The 24,423-nt window shown below is 40.2% G+C and overlaps 1 protein-coding gene across 6 annotated transcripts in view; it reads left to right on the top strand.

Moving 5' to 3' along the window:
* Positions 1-24,423, top strand: part of LOC118509871 (RNA pseudouridylate synthase domain-containing protein 2-like) — a 174,573-nt gene that overhangs the window by 133,048 nt on the left and 17,102 nt on the right. For 5 of the 6 annotated variants that reach the window (XR_004905946.1, XM_036051098.1, XM_036051099.1 and 2 more), the window contains 8 exons: positions 4,870-4,959; positions 9,433-9,520; positions 9,682-9,904; positions 11,481-11,568; positions 19,862-20,082; positions 21,712-21,902; positions 22,063-22,269; positions 22,401-22,636. Coding sequence is in view for 5 of the 6 variants with exons in the window: in XM_036051098.1 (XP_035906991.1) it covers positions 4,870-4,959; positions 9,433-9,520; positions 9,682-9,904; positions 11,481-11,568; positions 19,862-20,082; positions 21,712-21,902; positions 22,063-22,269; positions 22,401-22,636 (1,344 nt within the window). In the remaining variant the exon portion in view is untranslated. Of the gene's footprint in view, positions 1-4,869; positions 4,960-9,432; positions 9,521-9,681; positions 9,905-11,480; positions 11,569-15,065; positions 15,154-19,861; positions 20,083-21,711; positions 21,903-22,062; positions 22,270-22,400; positions 22,637-24,423 lie in introns of all 6 variants that reach the window. The other variant, XM_036051096.1, reaches the window with a different exon arrangement.

Here is a 24,423-nt window from a genome sequence, read left to right as displayed (position 1 = left end):
CACGAAGCAATCTAAGTTCTTAAATGATGCAAAACAATCTTAGTACTTTCAATAGTTAAGCAAACAGAGTTTTTCCTGTGGGTTTAATTATAGCTTGCATTCCAAACTGTTGCCAATTTTTATTTCAATCAGTACTAGTGTATAGAATAGTGTGTTGAGAGTAAGAAAGCAGGAAACAACAATCAATAACACCATGTATTCCCCATTACACCAAACACCATAATTATTTCAAAGCAAGACTTATAGGAATAATATACAATACGTATTTCTGGATAGTAATACGTTTGAAAGATTCAAATTTAAACCCAAATTGTATGCTAACTTGTTCATTCATCCCTGATGCTGATTAGCTGAGTGTGCCTTCCAGTGCATCCGTTACATCATGCATGAAATGGAAATTGAGTTTGACCAAAGTGCAATAGACGGTTATTTAATTACAACTTTAAATTCATATGAAAAAGTTGCTCGGCCCAAATTAGTGTCACGGCACGCCGCGCCAAGTTTTACGAATGAAGAAGTCGTTGGCCTTACGAGGTGTTACTTCACCGTAGGGCGTCTTTATACCACCATTTTTTTTTTACCAGGAACTGATTGTCCCTGAAGACGCTCTCACCGCCTCGAGCTTTTGCTCTGGGGAAAGCCGGACCAACTAAGAGCTAAGGACTGGTGGGAAGTTTATACTCTGTCTACATAATTATAATTTCATAAAATATAGCTCCATAAATCTTACGTCGCGCTGCACCCCTGCCGAGCTCTGGTCCCATCACATCGTGCACCGCCAGAAGAGATAGGCTTTCGTTTTCTTAAATAGCTCGGATTTCGCCGTTACTGAAACTTTTGCTCATCCTAAATCAGTATAAAAGAGGAAGAAGGTCACAGGAACATTGGCATAGAATTTGAAAAAAGTTTGCTCTGTTTTGTTGAAATAAAATAAAACCTCACTGCTTCAAACAATCCTTCTGGATTAAGGGGTCCGCCAGACGTAAAGTTGCTTATTCGAGATCTTTAAAGATGGCACAGGAAATACGGTACTAGCAATTGAAGTTGCTGCCGAGAATTTAAAGTCAAAGGTGTCAAAGTTTAAAATTAGCAATATTTGATGTACACGGAAGTTTTCGTTTTTTTCAATTACACTCACTTGCATACATTAGTTTGTTGTTTGACTTTGCAGTGGACAGCAAAAAAGATGAACAAACTTACTCCAACAATTGCGTCAAACAACTACGATTGCTGTTATTATCCAGCGCAAACGCGCCTTAGCCCGTAGCCTTAGCCGTTGCTAAGTTGTTTGTTTTGCGGGTCAAACGTATTTAACCATTTCGGCAAACATGCGCTTCCCGCTTCGCCCGTTGCCGTTGTCTTAGGTATTGAGACCTGAAGTTTAGGTACTAATTTCGACGTCAATCAAGTGCTTCAGAGCCGTTGAAACAATAAAAATCAATATTTTTATCGCTTTTTCACCATTAAGTTGCCGTCTGCTTTTTCCGTCAGAAGGCCCTTCGGAGGTTCCAAAGTTGGACGGGTAACGACGCCACCACCGGTGTTGAGTGGTGGCGACAACGAAGCAATAAAATTTGCCTCGTCATAAATTAGTTTCCTTGGCCATCGCCAAAACAGGAGGCCGTTTTTTGATTGCTACTGCATTGGCATAAACCGAACCGAATGAAGAGGGCACGCAAAACAAATCATAACCTGCGCATTTGGTCTATTTCTGAATGTTTTAGTTTTTTGTGTTGTTTTGCAGACTGTAGTGTGGAGCGTTAAATACTGCAGTCGTCCAATTACCTTCGCTTGTTTGCTCTTGTTACTTGGAAGTTGTTTACATGGGCCGGAGTAAAGCGGTGGCTGAAAGAACAATTTCAATAAAACCAGCGCTGTTTGTACCTGTTAATAACGACACGTGTTTCAGGTCGAAGGTGATAGTACAATATCGGTTCCAGGAAAATATTACTGAAAACTGATTGTTAAATGTACAATACAATGCAACATCACTCATTAGTAGATGGCACAGGAACAACAACATGTAGCCAAAAAAATTAAATTATGTTATATCATGAATTGTAGAATAAACAGCTTTAGTATATTACAACTCTTAATCTGGGAAGTAGATATTGAGCCGCATATATACTGTACAATAAACAGTTTACATTAAAATCGTAAATAAACTACAATTGCACAACTTTGCATGGGATCACAAGTATGGGCTCATGTTCGCGAAATATCGTATTCACATTTCTCTACGTGCTGATGCGTCTCAAAAGCTTCAGTGATTACCAAAAACCGCAAATACCAATCAAAAGCTGCTTAAATCTGCGTTCAAACCCTGCTCCAGCAGCCGTACAGGACAATCCTGATCGCAGCGCACACGGTTCCAGAAACAGTCGGCGACTGATAATCGTGAGCGTAAATTATGATGCTATTTGTGCATCGTAATTGCATTTTGTGGCCGTCCACCGGCATCCAAGATGAGGCCGTTGTTCAAATCGATACCGATCGTCAAATGGAATTCAGCCGGTGAAGAATGTGGTCAGTCTGAAGTCGCAAGCCAGCCAGCCAGCAAGCTAGGTAAGGGATAATTTGCATTACCTCGCGGTAGCTCACTGATGGCTGCAGCGGAAGCGTCACGGTAACAATGCTGGATCAAACTGGCAACCGGCATTAGCAACCGCATATTTTCGCACATGACGACATATATGCAATTTCGGATTTGGTGTTTGTGACCTTAAACCTTGGGATGCAGTTTGATTTCTGGCTAGGTGTAGGCTGCTCTACATTTGCTTGATTGTTTGATTTGATAGTGATGCTCGCTGCTTACTGAAATGGGTCAATACACTTAGTTCTAGGTATGGAGATGAAATACGTGAAAATTTTCGCCAAATTTATGCTGTAGCAAAATTTTCTTGATATTTAGGTGAGATTTGTAATATGTTATAATGAGGAATTAAATAGTATAAGAACAAAATTTCCAAAATCAAATATCGAAGCTTTTAGCTACATTTAAAACGTTCGAACTTGAACAAGATCTCCTCAACTTATAAGCTTCTTGAACAATGTACTTTAGGTGATGTCTAGTCTAGGACCCTTAAAAACGGTCTCTTGGACGAGCTCTCTTGGACGAGCTCTCTTGGACGAGCTCTCTTGGACGAGCTCTCTAAGACGAAGTCTCTTAGACGAGGTCTCATGGACGAGGTCTTTTGGGCAAAGTCCCGTGGTTAAGGTTCCTTGAACAAGATTCCTTGGACGATGTTTCTTAGACGAGGTCGCTTGGACAAGTTTTTTGTACGATGACCCACGGACGGTGAGGCTTCTGATGGCTACCTACTCATTTTACATTTGATCCCACCGTTGGTAATAGCATTAAATCATTGAACAATTGTAAAAAAAATTCAGTCTGCCCATAATTCCATAATCCGTATCAACAAACTGATTTGCTTTTTGTTTTGCACTGAATAAACCAGCTACTTCGTTGTGTGCTTAACTCAATCTTCCAGTTATTCTGCAAAAACTCTACTTGCAATTTTGTGAGAAAGAGTACAGTGTGGGTAGATTGTATTTTCTCCCTCTCTTTCACGCCCAGCTGAACGCCATTGGCAAATCACATTTTGGTCAAAAATCTTGGCCAGCTAACCCGAACCTTATGGTGGCTAATACCTTCGGTCAACAAACTTCCCTTGCTCAACCAGATGCTTGGTACAGTCACCTCGGTCTTACGGTTGCGGATTTTGGGAAGGATCTAACGTCTTATTTCTCTAGCAAACAGTATAAAATAACTTTTCTTCGCCAACGCTCTCGTATTGCAGAACGGGATGGGTGTTGCAATCGAGATGCTGTTTGACTTACGTTTCGGTTTCTTTTCCCAGCTGATTCTCGCATTCATTTTGTTCGGTTCGTTTTGTTTGTGTGTGTGATGATAGTGGGAGGGGAAAAAAAACGTTGAAAGTCTTTCGTCGGCAAATAGTTGCCGGAAAGAACCGGAAAATGGTAGAATAATTGAAAGCCTTTCACACGGGATGGAAGTGAACGCTTGTTTTCATTTTTTATGTTGACTAAATCAAGCTTTTTGAGGATGCATTCAGTGACTACGTTCAGTGGCTATAACCTCCGAGAGTACAGTAGAAAAACTTTGAACTAGTTTGCTGAGAGTTTGTTTGGGTGCTCGTTGTCGGATAACGGATGTACCTGTGGAAAAGAAAATGTTCGCATTATAGCGCAAATATGTTTGCAAGGTAATTGCCGTTAAGAAAAACAGTACGGTGTAGTTAGGTCTTAAGTAGCACTTTTCGGTGGCACCTTGTTTCGAATGTTTGTGAAGTTTTATGGAATGAAGGAATAGTGTAAACGTTGTGTAACATTATTTTAATTTACATTTATTATACTAAGCGACTGACAAATCAGGATTCAAAAACAGCGATTCTTACTTTTCTCTTTGAATCCTCTGTCATTCAATTTTCTCGTCCCTTTATGCAAGTGTGCACAACAATTTTGTAAGCACAGTTGATAAACTTGTGAAAACAGCCCATTCTTTTACATATAAATGTTTTAAATTGAAAATAAAATCACCGTACACTTATAGCACTAGCTCTGGTGTCACAGCCATTCGTACACTGCCGCAATGCTTCCTCCTATGTACGCATCGGTACATCGTGAAGCCAACGGTCACAACGGTCCGTTGTAGGGAGAATATGAGCGAATACGCGACGCAAGACAAAAAATGTGTCCCAAGTTTCGTTTTGATTAATTTTGTATTTTCTTTCTTGTTTTTTTCTTTTTTGCCTCCAATCCCAATCCCGGCCATCTAATTCGCGTCCGTATCATCATCACCCGCCGCTTCCGGTTCTCCCGTCGCTCTCATCATTTCCCATTACGCAGATTATCATGACGGAAAAGGAAAAAACGAAACTGGTCTCAACCGAGAAGCGAAAAGCGGACGAAAGCGAACCGGTCAAGGATTTGAAAAAGGTACGTACAAAACCGTAGGATGCTGCGGCTTAGATGTGATCGTGTTGTGTGTGTGAGTGTTTGTATGTTTTTTGCAATATTTCACTACTGTACTTTTTTAAAGCGTTACCGTCAATCCAACGGCCATAAAGGGAACCGCCCTCGGTTGGTGTCGGTGATGCGTTTTTTCTTAGCCGCGTCTTCCACGCATAATACATTCTAAAGTAGTTTTTTTGTGGATCACGAGCAAGTGCGTCCTTCATTCGTTTGCTGTTATCGTTACCATTTAACCGACACCTGCTCTGTGCTGGATTATTCCCTCTGGGTTGAACTTGTTTTGGGAACCGATCAAAAGAAAAGACCGTTCCGTGGTAGGGTTCGCTTCACATCCTCGGCTGACGTCTGCCGTGTCTGCCGACCGATTGATTTACCCGTCAGCAGGTAAACCCGTGCGGGGTTCGTGCGTGCTGTAAATCGATTAACGATCAAGCGTGTTTTGTCACGTATCGGATATTGGATCACGTTTTAATTAAACACCATCATCACGCGATGGATGTGTTCAGCAACAGCAATCAAGATAATGGTTGTACTTGGTTTTTCGACGCCAGACAGGAAGGGTACCACCATTCACGGGATGCTGGTAAAAACAGTGCTTGGTGATTGATTTTTTTCAGTCTTGTTTTGTTTTTTTCATTTTATTTGAGTTGAAGTTAGTTGATGTGTATGAGAAACGCGTTTAGAGCTAATTGTTCAACAACGTTGTCATGCTTACGTTCGGTATAGAGTGAAACGTGATGGTACTGATCGGTATTCTAAACTATCGTCAGGAAAATCTAAGGCCAACTTACAGTATTAAATCTTCTTTGGATAGTTTAGTATCTATACGCAGTGCTGACTGCTCTCTTTGGGGAAATCAAGCCAAAAAAGCCATAATTGACAGATCTACTACCTCATGAATTCATATCGAATAATAATGTGTAATGTAAGAGTATAATACCGAAGAAATGGAATTCATTTGAAGCTGAATTGATTAGTCTATTTAACTAATTTATTTGCCATGGTATCATCGCTATCGTCACTACATAATGATGTTGAGGACTTCAAAAGTAAATAACTTTTTTCCACTACTCATCAGCAGCGGCGTTTATTAACTACGCTCCCCATGTGATAAATTTTCTTACACGCTCCGACCAAAAGAAACCAAGCACGAACTCGCCCAAGACATATCCGCGACTGTTAAATTCTGGTAGTAGCATATTTTAAATTATAGCCCGGCTCAACGCGCACGATTCCAAGCGGTGAGCTGCGGTTGAATGCGAAACCCCAGCGTTGGCAGGATGCGCGTGATTAAGTAAATATCGCCAGTGCGGCACGAAGGATGAAATTGAAAACGCTAATTTATACTACAGCGAACCAGTGTGCGTTATTAAACAAGCCGTAATGAAAAAGTATGACAGCGCGCCGCTATCGCTGCGTGTGAGTGCGTTTGCGGACCAGTCGCGGAAAATCACCCCACGATGGTAAAGAACCAGAACGAACCGAACCGAATGCAAATTTCCCGCGTAACGGATAGGGGTTTGGTCATCGACGTAAATACTAAAGATGGGACGGAAAAAAGCAATAGGCTGGGCATCGAGCAACAGTCAGGCAAAAGCAAAATAAAACAAAAAAAGCAAACCTTGGCCTTATCGCTGGTGTGCTGGCTGGTGAGACTGGCGAACCGGCCATATCCTCGCCGTCGCCGATGCGCGATGGCCTAATAAAAGGCCCAACCGATCTGGGGAAGGTTATTGTTTATGACAACAATGAATGTTGTCTGGCTTGGGAAAATATGGTTTCGCATCGGCGGCGGACGGAAGATTGCAAAACGTAAAAGCGAGCGAAAAACAGTGCAAATGGTTTATTAAAGTACTGCCCCTTCCGAGTGGAGTGTAAAGTGAAAAGCAGGAAAGATTGCCTAACCGGAGGATCTTGCTCTGGTGTGTACACGATAGGCAAACTGTGTTGGTGTGGTAATATTGATTTCTTCCTTTACAATAGAAAACAGCTAGAGCGGTAAAATATATATCAAGCGTTTTAGACAATACGGAAAATCTGGTTCAACTAATTCTTTTATTTTAGTTTTGATTCCAACAATGCGTAAAGATACCTAGAGTCGTGGTTAAAACATTTTTAAACGCTATTTCCATTTAATTTAGTTAGGTAATTTAGTTTAGTTAATTTAGTTAACAAAGGTACAATTTACTTAAATAATGTTCAAATGACTACAGAGATCTTCCAGATTAAGGCAGGTAAGCCTTACAAGATCCCATTAGACTGATCACAAGACAGGCTGATTTAACTTATCCACTCAATATTCCCGTGTCGAAGGGCCCATCAAAGAACATTTAGATTACCCATACTCACATATGCCTTTGATTTGAATTCCACTCGCCTCGCGCCGGTCATGAGATCATGATCATGTCATGAGAATGAGACTGGACGATCCAGCCCTCAAAGTCTTTCTAAACCGTTTTCATGGACAGAGGAGGCTTAATAGGGCCTATTTTAATTGGAGTGTTGGCATTGATAGTTCTTCCTTAATTATTATTTTTTTATTTATTTATTTATACTTTTATTATGACGGCATGAATTTATGAACAATTTATAATGTGTAATAATTTATTTTCAAGGGCTTTACAAAGTCTACTATAATATCATTATACTTCACAAAGACGATCATGGAAGGAATATTGTTGCAATGATTGTCAGTTCATCGTGAAAGAAGTTATAGAAAAAAAGACTGCTTTCATCAATCTGACGCTGCTACTACTGCAACAAATATTGCAGTGTTACTTACTATATGTCGTCAGTGCACCAGTCCTAGAACTGGTTTCATGCTGAACGATAAAGTTTTTCATTTAATATGCATTGCTACTAGTGCAGATATTCCTTCCGTTACCTAGCTATTTTGCCCAATTTCATTACAACTTGTGTCACAAATTTACGATTATACGAAGGCTATAACTTTTCTTTTACATATTTTCCCTGAATTTATAGAAAGTTGCCTTTGTATTGGAATTAGAACCAAAGTGAACAACAAATAAAAGAAAAAGTGAATCAATTCTAAAAACAAGTGTAACATTTTCCACCAAAACAATGTGTAATGAAATGCGTTGACTGGGTGTGTGATGCCACGGCGTAGAATATGTGCTCATTTTCGGCAAAACGGCACTTCAACACCGAATTGGATGGACATTTTCCAGCTAAAGCGTTACACAAAACATGCCGCACCGTTGGCATCATCGCCGCGTACCATATGGAGTGCAAGTGCAAATATAATGAACGTATGTAAGTATGGTTCGTATTCCAGGCGAGCAGATGGATCCCGGGAAATGAATATGCTTGCACAAAAACTGTGAAAGCATGGGCAAGAGTTTATAATTGTAGTCTCTAGTAGTGCCTGCGGTTTACATCCGGCGGCTATGGATAAACTTCCTCTGCAAGAAACTCGTTCAAAGCAAGTATAATTTTTGCATAACAAACTATTCCGCTTTCTTCACAACTACAAAGCGATGCGTCTTGCCGACATGCATAAGAACTAGAAAACTTTCCTGCTGCGAGTTGTATGCCGTGCAGAAAAAGAAGCGTGACATGTTTCACAATATTCTTGTGGTGCACTGTTGTTTGGGCGTGCGTTTCAGTGCATGTAGGTTTGTAATACATTTTTTCATCCACTTTGTTTCGAGTCCTGTGCAGGTCTATGATAAACAAAGTTATTACCCATTGTGTTTTTTTTTTGTTAGCTCTAGGAGTTATAAACGAGTGTACCGTGCAAGCAGTGGAGTTTGAATATGTTTTGATGATAAAACGACATAATATACATATGGAATACAGTAGCTACAAGAATCAGTGTTTGGCATTATCGAAGTGCTTATACTTTTGTTTTTTGACAATTCTGATACTGAAACAAAATTATTCAAATTAATAGCATTCGTCCAACTTACACACTTTATCGAGGTTATACTCTTGTCCCTGCAGTTGACATCGTTTGATCACGAACAATTCATTTAAAATCACTGACAGGGGACGAAATTGTCTATATATAGGAGCTACTCTGTCCCATCCTAAACCGTAAATTGCCGTTGACCACTATCAGGAAGGCCTGTCAAACGCAGGTATCGATAAAAGCGTTTCGCTGCCGGAAAAGTTGGCCTATAATTATAGTCATCCTTTATCAAAATTCATTTCGACGTTACTTCCTCGATACACTTATTCTGAGAATGGGATAAGATGTCTTAGAGAATACAATTTCTCTGATCCTTAACATCCTCGAACACACCTTATTTTGCAAACATTTACTGGGAAAGGTTTACTAAAAGATTCGATTTGTCTTTTGATCGACATAATGCATAAGTCTTTTGACCGGTGTCATATATGTTTGTTGCAGATAAATATGTAATGTATTACACAAATGGGAGATCGATTTTGATTGTTTTTTTCTCCTTTTTGCAGGCTAAGCTGGAAACAAAAGCGCTGAAGGCAAAACGGCCCGGGTTCACCGATGAACGGTACCATGAAACATCTTACTATATTGAAAATGGTGAGTGGAAATATCGATTAATCGCGATAAGTCAAAAACATACGTCTATATGAAATTAAAAAATTTACGAGTGCTCAAAAGTAATATTGCTAAAAGCAATTAAATACACCTGTTTGCGGTTTGGCAGTGAACTAACACGGCTATTTTAATTTCTTCAACAGGCCTGCGAAAAGTTTATCCATACTATTTTACTTTCACAACGTTTACTAAAGGCCGCTGGGTCGGGGAAAAAATTCTCGACGTGTTTGCCCGAGAATTTCGAGCGCACCCGGCGGAGGAGTACGAACGGTGCATTAAGGCAGGTACTCTGACCGTGAACTACGAAAAAGTGCCAACTGACTATAGGTTAAAACATAACGATCTCCTAGCGAACATCGTACACAGGTAATTCAATCAATCGATTATTAAACCATAGACAAACCCGTACATGGAATCTTTCGTTACAAGTACAGATTTATGTTTTAAATTTTAAATTTTATGTTTTCATGTTTTTTATGTTAAATTGAAACTGAAAAAAAACTTAGAATTCACCCCCTCCTCCAAGCATACATCTCTCCATCCAGACTCCAAAACTTGTGTAACGAAATTTTCGATCAACCTTGTATCGATTTTGTACAAAACTTTGTCTAAATAAGAAATATCATGCTTCTGTCATTGTGTTTTTTTTTAAATGTTACCACGTTATTTTGCTATGTAAAATCCAACAACGATGTACAGTTCATTTATGTAACAAATTTTATTCTAATCGAATCATCTGAAACCGCTCATGATTGAGCAAATATTTTCGTTCATAGATGTCCGTTCGTTCTTTTGTTATTAGGTGCCTGAAAGATTGATGGAGTGAACATCGATTTTCGAACCCTTCTAGGTTGCAAAATAACTTTACATTATTGAGTTTTCAATAATGTTGCGAGAATATGTGTGGTACGGTGTTCGATACAAAATTACAATCGTAACTCAATGTGATTTTCCATTTGGCGAAAATTCAATACGTACTCACATACGCTCCAAGTTATCAAATTGCACTCAACTGTAAATATTTATTGCCGAACAAAATCTAACTTTTTTTAATTTAATCTTACAATTGACAGTAGAACTCCCGAAACATGCTACAAACGTACATACCTTACTGTCACTACATACTCTCTACATTTATGCTTATCCATTGTCCTGTGCTTTTGCCATTCCTTCGATTTCTTCGTTTCTAATCATTCTGCCCCATTTGCCTGACAGAAGAAATTGCACCAACTTCGTGCGGTGTATGATTGTTTTTATCAAATAAAAAAAATGAGACTAATGAGTGTTTGCTTCGAAAAACATACCTCTTACTTTGATACTGAGCGTTAGATAAGGTGAATTTATGCATAACAGTTATACCGTCACTTGCTTCGTGCTACTGCTGTAATAAGAACCATTAAATTTTATGGTAATCATAACGGACAAACTAAACGATATGAAGCAAAAGTTTTGATCACATTCCATGGTGGCTATCTCTATCATCGTTTTGTCTTGTTTTTAAGTCAGACGATTAAGTTTTTCCTACATTTCGTGCCATTAAATCAAAATGTTGAAATATTCCAACTATTTTTTTTTTCTTTTACTCGTTTAATGTGCTATTTTGAACTACATGCTTTTCGCATTGGAATGTAATTGTTTGTGTATATTTAAAAAAAAGTTGGTGCTTTTTCTTCCGTCATGCTTCGTTGGGAACTACATTATACACAATTTAACGTAATCAAATACAACCATCATCGGCATCAACCATATATCCGGCAGTTGATGATTAACGTTTGATTATATGATTTTGTTTGCAAAACATGTTTTCCTCTTTGTGTTATTTTGTGTATCGCTTGATCAGTTGATTTTCTCATTTAAATTGTTGACAGTACTTCAAACAAAAAAAAAACACCCGAACAAACCCTTACCAAAATCATCTACATATGAGTGTTGTATTTTCCAGACATGAAGTTCCAGTAACTAGTCAGCCAATCACAATAGTGCACATGGACGACGATATTGTGGTTGTGAACAAACCAGCATCTATACCAGTAAGTGGCTTAAATGACCGCCATTTTCTTTACTTCATTCAGATAGTTCTTCTTTACCTTAATTTTGTAGTGCTTGTTACGCTTACTAAAATGCTTTAAACGCGATGATACGCTGAATCGGTTACACAAAAACATGCTCATGCTTATGTTTGATTTGATTAAAGGTTATCGCTAGAATGTAATGTAAATCCGGCTTTGTATTGCATAACTAACTACAGTTTACTAATATGTTTTGCCAATTAAATGTGTTTTTGAAAGACAGTGATGAACAGAGAGAATACAAATTTGCATGCTTTTTAATACCATTTTGTTGTGCGTCATTATTGAATATTTAAAGGATGATTTTGTATACAATGATGTGTTTTGAGACTATCTGTGGCTGAAAACTAAATTTAAAATTTAAGAACAAAATTTAACAATTCAACAAAGACGCTAAAATGCTTAAAACGGGCACTTAAAATGGAAACAGTCTTACAAAAAATTGAACCAAACAGTATGCTGCATTTGAACAGAAAAACACTTGTATTGTGTCTGTTGAAAAATGGTACATTCAAATGAAATTTGACAATTCGTTGCTAAAGTTCCACCATTGTTGTGTTCTCAATTAATTTGCTCCTCTAAAAGCAGCACTGAGCTTTGAGCACTGATCATCAAAAATTCAAAACAAATATTGTGTGACATTGCCAATGAACAATAATTTGGCATTATTTATTTTTTAATAGAATATTCATTTTTTAACACTCAACTCCTTTGTAAAAAAATAAAAATTGAAGGTTAAAGCTTTTAGGTTAAAAAACTTACAATATTCCAAGCTATGGATATTATCTTAAAAACTACCGATTGCATCAGAAGGTGTAGAAAATTTATCTCTTTTTCGTTTAAAAAAACTGGATATCATACATAATACAGCACAAAAATGACAAAAATGGCTAGAATGTTGTCCACCAAGAGCGGATTGAAGATTGATTTTGAGCTGTTTCACTGTTTCTTAGATTATATCCCACCATTGCAAGAGCAACTCGAAGTGGTTGATTTGGGATTTGCAGTATTTTGGGAAAATGAAAATAATGAAGCGGTTACTGTCAGTTCAATTTCGGAAACTCCGCCGGTAGGCGATTAGCCGTCACTGCTAACGATTCCTATTGTGTATTTGTGAGTTATCTCGATGTTCGATTGATTTCACTGGGGAATAATCGCCCTTTAGTACGTGATTGGGCGAACAATTTATCCTGGAAACGGATTTTTTTCTTATTGTTACATTCTAGTTCATTTTAAAACTATAACATTATATCCTCTACTGTGGACTGCCTGTTTCTATTAAAGTTGTTAGGTTAAATTGAACTGCGATCCAGGTTTTCGCAGAATCTTTGCATAAGTTGTAAAAACTTGTTCAAATCGCTTACAAACCTGGACAGCAAAAACAACTTTTTTGCATAACAGCTACCAAACAACTCCACTCGATAGCGTTATCAAACACCGGAAAGGTTAAACGTCGAACGGAATAGCGAGTGAAATGGAAGATAAAATTATAATCTCCCCATTCATGTATGTGTCGCATCTACGACAGCATTTCTATTTGGCTTTAATCTAATAAAATATTGCAAATCACATCCGTGATGCTTTTTTTTCGCTGGTCCACAATATACTTGTGCGTGTGTGCATGAATCAAACAAAACCCCTCTCGCCGACACACACCCATGTACTCGACATACTATACATCAAGCAAAATCAATATAAAAATCACTGCAAAGTATGTTTTGTTGTATGCGTCACAAGATAAGGATATGAGAGGGTTATGGAAAATGACACAAAATTGTACGGCATCATACCGTAACAGGTCCCCTCTACTTGCGAGCACATTTTTTGTGTCCTCCGCTTAAGCTTTATGTGCTTTACACTTTTTGTTATTCACCATGGCTTCAATCTGCGATTTCCAGTCCATCACTTACTGTTTTCCCATAAAAAAGAAGCTTAATAACCCTGCATTACCGCTTCGTTCAAAGTGGTTTCACTATCAGCCCCTCGTGCCACAGGAAAAGCGAAGATTTATATTTATTTGTCTGAAGTTTGTTTACTCGTTTTGAAGATGAAGATTTCCGCTGAATGATGACTCATGCCCTGACATTTGTGTCTTTGTTTTGTACCGTTTTGTGTGATAAGATTGTCGCACATATTGCTGTGCAGAAGTAATATGTGTCTGAACAATTTAATAGGATCGTCTTTCGTACACACCAGCATCATTAACCCTGTGATGCCTGCAATGCGCCGCCTAAGCAATAAATTGAAAATATATAAAAAAGAGTTTTTTCTTCGATGCTTTTGTGTTTTTTTTGTGCGTGATATTTGTGGTTGTGTGAGTGTGTGAACGTTGATGTTTGTTATTAAAACTAACTGATTTTTTTACGCTGCTCAAAACCGCTTGACATTGACAATATATCATCGATGATGGAGGCGCATGGTCGTTGTCAACATGCTTGTTACGCAGCATGGAACGACTAGCTTAAACGCACAGCAGTTGAAGGATACGAATGCTGTTGCAGTGAAATTCATACTTCACACCAAAACTCAGTTTGAAATCGTTCGCTTTCATGCACGTTTCATTGTGACTGTGGCAATGATACATCTTTCTAAACAAATCTACACACAAAACACATAAACATCCAAACACAACATCACCAACATTCACATCGTGCTTATTATCGGGGCACTTTGATTTATTACTTAAAAAATGCTTAAGCCTTTTATTTTAAAAAGACTTTTGAAAACAAATTCCCTGGAGTGAACGAATGTTGCTAAATTATTTCTAAAAATCCCTTCATTTGGATTGCTTGTTTGGATTTTATTGAGCATACGCTAAAAGAAGCTTCATGAGAAATGGACGAACGTACAAGTTAGCAAACGAATAATATTGCTCTGGATCATACATTTATTTCTTTTTCTTTTTATTGCACTATAAACAATCATCAGAATGTTGCGGTTTTGTCAGTCTGCGGACTTCATGCAAAAAAAATCTCCCTACTCCGATTTAAATCCAGCTCTCACCAACTATATCATATAATAATTAATCCCTGTAACAACACAAATGACAGCAATGAACGTGGCTGATGAAACCAAAGATAAAAAAATCCATTTTTAATAACACTGATCTATTACTCTGCCCGGATGTGTGTATGTGTGCGTGTGTAACGGTGGCTGCACCTGGACGCCGATCGGATTCTGTGACTCATGGTATTGATCCCCCCACCGCCGTCATCATTCGTTGCAATGAATTCGTGCCACACATGTGAACCTGCCGACCCTGCGCAACCCCAAACACCGGATGCTGGTTGCTGTGCGCTAAAATCCCACCACACCACGGTTGTTCGGAAACAATCCGGAAAATGCTCTCTTTGTGTCTCGCTCTCTCTCTCTCTCTCTCTCCACATCGGCACCTTGACGCCCGTTCTGTGTGTCTTTTCTTATGTTGGCTATTGTTCACTCGTACCCGGCCGCAACAGACACGAGACACCCGTGCTAGATCATTCAATAAAAATAATCTATGTCGATAATGATCTCGTAGTGCTGGACAAACCTTGTTCGCTGCCGGTGAGTAAAGTAGTTTGACAGAAACCACTGCCCCATGCAAGATTGGCGAGTGTTTATCGACCTCCACCCTCACACCCATTCCCCCAATGCCTGCCCTGTGTTTGACTTCGGGTCCCCTTTATTCACTGTGTTGTTTTGGTTGAAGTCGCACTTTTGCGCCGATTTGCAACAAGTACAGCAGTCGGTCGGCGGTCAGCAACTGTTGGAATGTGTTACGAAACCACACTGCGATGCTGGATCCGTACCTTACTGAAAACCTCAAGCAACGGGGAACGTCAACAACATTCTTACCCATCCTGGCTCTTCAACCCGAGGCGAGCATTACCAGAGCAAACGAAACAACAAAACCAATGGAATTGGTCGTAGTACATTCCTGTAAAAAACCGTTCTGAGACTGACCATATGATTACTTATGGTCTACAAGAATTATTACTATTTATATATGGTTTGCACGCTTGATAAACTTTGTCCAACTAATAAAGAGCATGTAACTGATGATGTTCTCTTCAAGACTGGCATTTCATTTCATATGCTATTATCGGTAAGAAATTTCACCCCGAGCCTTTTGAAACTAACAATTTATCTTAAGTCAGCGATTAATGATAATATTGCTAAGTATGCTCCTCAAAGCCTTAAAAAGCCATCTAACAAAGACATCACAGAAGTATACCTAACAGTTTCCCCAAGCATTAATAAACGATGAAATAAAGATTGTAATGTGTGTGTCAGAAGAATGTTCTCATGCAACCACACCAAATGTGTCCCGTAGACGCAACATCGCGGCAACATCGTTGAACGTTATCAAGTTTACGGCTATTTTCTTGCCGTACACTATCATCATCCACTTCGTAACACTTTTAGTTTGAGCAGTTGTGAAAGGAAAATTGTTTTCCCAGTACAAAACCAACGGTAGCTTCGACGTCGAAGAATTGCCTTTCGCCCAATCATTCCCTTGGCGACCATTCGGGGGGCTTTGTCAGAGCCCATTTCTTAGATAAATTTTCATCTTTATTCGTTTTCGATTTCACTCTTCCGCCTTCGTGTCGGTACCGTGGGTCGTGTGGTAACGAAGTAAAATTTAGAGGCCATCCGTTCGAGTCGCACTCTACCCAATCGGCAGCCGGCCCGATGAGATTTGAGCGGCTGGTCGGCGAGAGGATGGAAAAAAGTTAGTCCTTTAGTAGCTCTATAACGATTCACTGCGGATAGCATGCAGGGCTATCAAGGAGCGAGTAACGGAAGCATCTTTTCAAATTGAAGAACCCTCGCAAATCGGATCGATGCCTTACACTGTCGGTCGTTTTGCGTGGTGATGATGGGAACGCTAGCAAAGGAGAAAAAAAACATGACACACAAAGTTAGGCACATCACAACGCTTCGTCTGTAGCAATCGAGTCGAATCCAGCCGTGACAGTCAAGCGGATTCGAGCAAAAGCTACGTAAAAGTTTCCGCTCACTGGAAGAGGCTGTATCCGGTTTCAGATTTCTAATGATTTTGTTCGCATTTTATTGAGAGCGATCATTTTTACGGAACAAGTTCCTTAGGAAATGGGTGAGCTTGAGCTGGCAAATTTGTAATGCGCACACAGCAATTGGAGGCAGTTCAGTTTCTGCAGAATAAAGCAGACCACGAAAAACTATTTTATTAAAATTATCAATAAATGAGTTGGAATGCCCCTCGTTTATAGGAGTCAGCTGCTCGAAATTGGCACGTGTCATTTATTACTGCTCAATTCACAGTATTACAAATCAATTTATTACTGTCCAATTCATTCCCACTTTCGTAGAAAATGCATTTGAACAAAAATGTACCTTTTTCCTAAAATAGTTGTACAAGTTTATTCTCTACCTTGTTTGAATGACAGTTGCTATCGTTGGCAATCAAAGGAAGTTCACCATTTTGGCACACCTAAGTTGAATCAATTGTGCTATGTCACTCTTCATAAACCCGTTGTCAATTTCACCTATAAGAGCCACCTTCCGGGTGATGTAAGGTCTGCATCTATTTATGAAGTCAAGTGAATCCTTAATAAAAAAAAACAAACGCTCATAATACTTTCGATTTCTAAATTTCAAATAAGGATTAAGCGACGTTTAAGTTGTGTAATGTGAAATAACTGCAACAAAACCACGCTGTTCAAGGATTCGACCTGGGTCAATAATCTACTTACCATTAGCAATAAATCACACAAATTAACTTAATTTCATCCTAAGCACTCCATGCCTTAGCCGGTTATCCCTTATCAGTTTGGGGACAAGTTTTCTGTGCCAGTAATTAACATGAAGATATTTATCAGCAGCACGTAGCAAAAATCGTAGCCCCTTTTTTATCGTTGGCCGCTTAGTATCCTGCTTTTCTCTACCGGTAGTCCATCCCCATGCCACTACGGGGGTTTGTCTAATACTCAGCGGGACCATAAAAAACATCCTTAAACCTGCATCAGTGTTTCTTTTCATATTAAGAAGATTATCCCTTTTGTTTTGATACCGATAAGCCAGACTTTGGGATTCATTACCGGGACTTTTGCGTTTAAATAAATTCAATCCCATGAGCTTCTGGCACAAATAACGACACAGAGGCAGAGTGTTTGGTATCGTTGTTTGAGCTTCCATCCCGTACGTGGCCGCACGCACGTGTACGCACGAGGTGCGCCGGCAATAATGGGAGAAAATTTAAATGCGAAAGGTATCTCCCTGTTTCGCCCAGGATCACTTTGTAGCCTCTAAAGCATCCAGCACACCGCTGGTAGATAGTATTTCGCGTATCAAACCGCCGTGCGGTCGGGATGTTTTGCTGGATACTTTTACTAGGTGTGTATCCTTGGGACAGCAATAAATTTCAGTCGATTTATGGGAGGCCACCGAACGGCGTATAGCGGGTGTCAGGCAAATTTCAGCTTGATTTGTTGGTTTTGACTTAAGGACCGAGAAAAAGGGTGCTAATAGGATTACCACCGTCCCGAATGATGATTACATACTTTGTGTACCCTGTAATGCCCGCCTTGTGAACGAACACATGTGCAAAGTATTTATAACGATTAGTGAGATCCAGCAGAGACGATAAAATGTGTTGTGATAGTTACAGGGAAATATTCATTTTTCTGCATTTTCAGTTGAGGCAACCACTTTGGCTCGTAATTGAATAAAGGAAATGATGAGCTTAATTTCTATTCAGCCCATGGCAATCCAATATCGACCGAACAGTTGAAAAGCCAATTAGGGGGAAGGGTGAAACTGACTTCAAATTGACTTTAACGATTAAAAATGCAACACTTACAAACGTAAATATGTACAATAAGGTTACAAGGTTAGGTGATCTGATATTTCTCAATATTATTTTGCTGCTACGTTCGAAAGCAACATTCATTACTATTCTCCCCAACAAGCCCAATTACGTTGCAGATGTTTAGTGATTCAACGAAGGAATCTCACACTGTCTGGCCGTAAAAGGAGCAGTACTGTACGTCATCAGCTAACTGTCCTGTCTGTTTCGAGTTGAGTAAAATGAAGCAGTAAATATGTGGTTGCATGTTGTTGCTCTATCATAATTTAGCTTCATGCCGTATGAACAGCAGGAATGTATCTCCACACTCTACCGAAGCCCAACGGTAATGAAGCTACAGAGTCAACACAGCAGATGCAAAAGAGGGCTTCGACTTCGAAAGCGAAATAGTTTGTTACACGAACAGTGCAATCGTACGCCACATCAACAACACCGCACCTACGTGTGAAACCCTACCGGCATGCTCGCGGCTTGCGGACGTCTGGCTGGTCAAAACGGATAACGATGCTCGTGATATCGTTCCCCCTGAAGCCAGTACCTGTTTGTGCCACAGGATTCTACCGAACACTACCGATTACTCCAAGGAATTTTCACGCCATTAGTATTTTGTCAGGTGCACTGGGCACTGAACGTTTGCATTAACATTTTTTTTATTGCTGTTTCGTGCTGGTTCTGTGTCTCATAATTCTTGCAAATAAAACCAATCCCAACCTTTAGTACGCTTTGCCCGGACGTTCGGTTGCGTGCATACCTCATTAGATGACGGATAGATTTGACCTAATTGCTAAGTGTAATGAGTCAAAATGCAGCACTTGTGCAGTGTGGAGCTACTGTGATGCCATTGCCTTTTTTAAACCAGAGGAAATCGTTAAGGCTTGTAACATATGCAACACTATGCATTTTTCTACATAAATAACATAAAGCATTGCTGCGATAGTCTAGTTATTTGTTAAGGAAATAGAGTTATGTATCGCTTTTTTAAATCTATACTCTGAAAAAGCCACCTAACATACCAACCGAAATCAAATCAAACACATGAGTACGTTTTTCTTCCTTCGATTTGCATTCTGAAACTAATCTTACTAATGTCGTTTTTAAATTCATTTTTTACCCTTAGTGTGTTTCTGCGTTGCTTTTATAACGATAAACTTATAATTAATTTACTTTCTTTATCTTTACAACATTCCGGCATTCAAATACATTGAAGTTTAACAAAAAAAAAACATAGAAACGCATAATACTTTTCATCGCATTTAATGCATTTGTTTGATAGTTTTCCCCCTTTCCTTGTTATTTTAAACTGTTCATTATCCAACCTTCATTCACTCGTATAATGCCAATAATTGGCAGTACAAACCATCTCCAAAATGCGACCGAATGCGACTGATTACTAAACTTTACCGCTTGCCTCGCATCGCACCCAAGGTACATCCCTGTGGACGTTACCGTCACAATACGGTCGTGTTCATCCTGGCGAAGGAGTATAATTTGAAAAATCTCCGCACCATCCATCGGCTGGATCGGCTCACATCCGGATTGCTGTTGTTTGGGCGCAGTCCCAAGAAGGCCCGCCAAATGGAACACCAGATCCGGAACCGGCAGGTGCAGAAGGAGTATATCTGCCGGGTGGAAGGCGAATTTCCTGAGTAAGTATTGCGATCAGCTTCTCCATCGGTGAAGAATATACGATCAGAGCCGCATCAGGCCGCTGCGCAAAGATGCAAATTGATTGCAATCTCATGCATATCGTCCACGTCCGTTCAATCAATCGTCTTGTGCTAATCGGATGAACGATTCAGCTCCCGATACTGGGAGTGGGTGTGAACAGTTCTACCGTCGTGTGTGTGTGATTACATGCGAAGTGAATTAGCTCGGTTGATGCAGTATGTCGGTGCCGTGATTTAAAATCCGATTGATAACCATTCCGAACCGAACCTGGCAGTTGTAAGCTAAGCCGGAAAGAAATCCGATTTTCAATTAAAACGAAATTGAATTCTTTTTTCGCATTTTGTTTGTTTATTTTTAACGTAGAGAATGACTGCGATTACATTTCAATTTTTTACTTCATTCACTATCAACCATATTACCAAGCATTGTTTGGTTTCGCTGGAAAATATGGTCGAGATTGTTTTGTTTGGGAAAAATTGCCCGAGCTTTAATTGCTCACATGATTACGCTGTGTAATGAATAGTATAGGCTTTCATTACGCTCGTTAATTAACCTTGTTGTTTAAATTAATTTGATAGCATCAGATTTGTGTTTCCTGTAATTGAATCCTTAAAGTAGCTGCAACGATTACAAATCGAACCAAATTTGAGATGTATTGCCACACTTAATAACTTAATTTAAATGAAATTAAAGTACTGCTTTTTTCCTGTGGGCACCAAATGGCATGCATTAGAGGGCCGTAATGTGGTCAAGTTAATTAAATTGAATTTGCTAAAAGTTGTGGACGCATCGCTTAACGCAAATACGATTCAAACGCACGCCCTACATCACCGTAGTAGGTTCCCCATAGGTGGTCATGTAATGTACGCAGTCTAGCCTCGACCTCGATCCTGTCGGAGTTTTTTTTTCAACTCATAAGGATTCCAATTATGTGAGTTAACTGATAGTGGAAGCACTAACAGGGACGGAATGCTTACGTTGCTGAAAGCTTCCAACTCCACCGCAGAAAGTCTTTCGAAGGCAGCACACTATGCTTCATCGAGCGAGACAAACGCTAATGGAAGCTGGCGACGACGTTCAGCGCTACACGAACGCGCACATCCATCGTCCGTATGAAGACAGCGCGTGACATGTGCAGGGTAGTAACCCTGGGGAGGGGGGGCAGAAGTCTCAGGACTTCTTGCGAATCTTCCGGGCGGTGGAAAACTGTGTCATTTTAGTCTTGCCACATCACATCGTCCAAGAGTGCGCGATACGTTGTGCGGCAGGACGGTTTGCGTTTGATTGAAACCAATGGCGATGGCTGAGAAGAAGAACGTATCGACTACCCGCTGTGGACTTTTCTGCGTGACTATGACATCAGCTGATCAATGTGGCTCGCAGTAGTGGCGAGGGAGAGACTGCAGGAAGTCGGCCAGACGGACAAGATTAGGGAACCCTCAATTCCTGCTGCGTTTTTGTCTGAGTGTTGTAAGGTTGTAGCGTGGCTAGAGCGGAGAAAGCCGGACGTCCGACCGGATGGACGGATGGAATTGATTCAGTTTTAGTTTGACTTTCGTGCTATCCCCCTATCACATTTCCACTATTTTTGCTTCCCCTTTTTCTAGCGGCATCATCGAGTGCAAGGAGCCCATCGAGGTAGTCAGCTACAAGATCGGTGTGTGCAAGGTTTCTCCCAAGGGTAAGGAATGTACGACCACATTCCAGAAGCTCGGTTTCAACGGCAGTAGCAGTGTCGTCCTGTGCAAACCCCTCACCGGTCGGATGCACCAGATTAGGGTGCATCTGCAATATCTTGGTAGGTGCTTCCCATCCCCTTCCATGCTGCTTGTTTGCGCGGCATGAATCAATTTCATCCGGGGCAAGCAGCCTCTTCAGACGCCTAACCCCCACCGCCCGTAAGACTTTATCTCATCCGTCCCGTTTTCCTTCCCATTTCGCCTGCTGACCACCATTAGGATATCCGGTAGTGAACGATCCTCTGTACAACCACGATGTGTTCGGTCCAGCCAAGGGCCGTGGGGGCGATATCGGTGGCAAAAGTGACGAGCAGCTGGTGAAGGATCTGATCAATATTCACAATGCAGAAAATTGGCTTGGCATCGACGGTGACTCCGAACTGTCAATGTTTAAACCGATGAAAAACGATCTGGACGATGTGAAAGGTAATTGAGGGTGTATCTTTTTTTCTTTTTATTTACTTCCCACCATCAACCATTGTTGCGCTCCGTACGATAATGGATCACTGCGAACATCATCCACTGATTGCATCAACGTGTACTATTTCTGCCTACAGGACAAATTCTATCGGACGATGACTCGGAGAGTGTTTCCCGTGAGGCATCGCCCTGTTCGGAAAGTCCACGGCCCGTATCGCTTGGCAGCGAAAGCCCTCATGAGAATATGTGCGCTTCGATGCTAGTCCCTAACACGCTGAGCGCGGTTAGTAGCGCCGGTATTAGCAACAGCAACAGTGCCGTCAGCGCAGTGGGAACTAACACCATTTTATGCAGTCGGATGCAGTCCCAGAAGGTAATTCAAATATGCACGTGTTAACTTTAAATTATTCTTCATGCATCACACAACAGACTAGAATCGTTCAAGCAAATGTATTCAACTTCTAGGGAGGAAGGTCGCTTGAACGTTTTCATTAACTTCCAAAGATACACATTATCGTATGTTATGAAAGCATAATTTCTGCCTATCAATCGCAGTTTAGACAACGTCACAAATATTTATACATCGAATTCATCGACCACGGAGGTGTCTCAATCAAAACTTTGCTTGCATAAACATTCGGTTATGCTACGAAACGATTGAACATTTTCCCACAGTGTTCTCGAATACACAAATATTTGGTGCCCAAAGCAGCACGAGGTGATAATCACGCAAAATTCTAAACACAAACACAAACCCTTAACGCGATGCCGAGCGAACGATGCACGGTGACGCACTTGTCAGATTTGCTCATTTAATTTTAAATAATAAGAGTAATTCGATTTTCGAGGTTCATTAAAAACTTTGCCCGCCGCTTCTTGTCGCATGTTGGCAAAATCTAATCGTGATATCAGCTCGGGCCAGGAATGGAAAAACTTCGTGTTATCGCGATACGAAGATAATCATTCGTTTTCCATGCAAACGCAGTTCACTTTGGGGCTGAAGAGCGATACAGAGAGGGAACGAAAGAAAAAATATGCCACAGATTAAGTAGAGCAAGCGAGAGTTCTTGGACTGGAAGCTAAGCTTTTGTGGTTCAAATGTTGGGCACCAGCAGCTATTGTTTGGGATTGGTTTTAAAGTTAGAGACTATGTTAAGCTGATCAGCGTGTTAGTTGAACAGCTAAAGGTGACTCGAATGCATTTTGCGAGACTATTTTTTAAACATATGTGTGACTGTGACCTTTACCATTTGCTTTATTTATAGTATTATGAAGGTTTTTACTAGCATTCTTCTCCGGTAGAAAGGCTTGTCACTGACCAGAACCTAGAAGACCAGACCAGTTATAAATGAATCTTTTTGCCTATTCTTCTCTTTCGCCAATGTACGCCTGCATCTTCTGGCATTTCATTCAGTCGCCGGTGATAGAACGAAGGAAATTAAATTAAATACCAGCAGTATCACACTTCACTTCTGCCCGGTGCTCGGTACGATTCGCCTATGATACTCAGAACAGAATTCGTAATGGTTTGGCTCTTTATGCCGGTGCTAGTCACTGGCACTGACAGTCGCGCAACGGCCCGATAAGATGCCAGCCCTTGTCATGTCCAACCTGTTGAAAACTCTGCCCGCAACACGATGCGCTTACCATACCTTGTGGACCAGCACGGAGAACTATTTCAATGATAATGATCTGGAAATGCCATCACCATTTATGATTGCGGAGTAATATCTTATCGGAATAAACGAGCAAACATAAAATAATACGCTGGAAATGGCTGTTTGACACAGCGAATCCTTTTCGCGAAAACCAACGCCACACTCGGAACTACGCACAGCATGTTAGATAAGCATTTTCCCTTCCTTTTGATGATTTCGAAGGATGAAGAATTTCCATGGAGTTAAATTCAAATTACGTGCTTGGTGGTAACAACTTCCGAGAACACAAACCCCATGATGAGTTCGCGGAAACTATACGACGAAATTTATTCTTAACCTTTGTGACTGTTTTCGCCAACGGTATCGCATCAGCATTTGCGTAAAACCACCTCCGATTCGTGATTCTCTCACGCCAAATATTGATTTTTTTAAGCTGTTATGGCTCCACAATGACGCAAAGTTGTTTAAATATTTAAATCAGGTCCAGACACATAAGTATATC

This window comes from Anopheles stephensi, chromosome 3 (genome assembly GCF_013141755.1).
Source record: "Anopheles stephensi strain Indian chromosome 3, UCI_ANSTEP_V1.0, whole genome shotgun sequence".
Taxonomy (NCBI): Eukaryota; Metazoa; Arthropoda; class Insecta; order Diptera; family Culicidae; genus Anopheles; species Anopheles stephensi.
The sequence above is the reverse complement of the archived record's forward strand: the minus strand, read 5'-3'. Positions and strand labels throughout refer to the sequence as shown.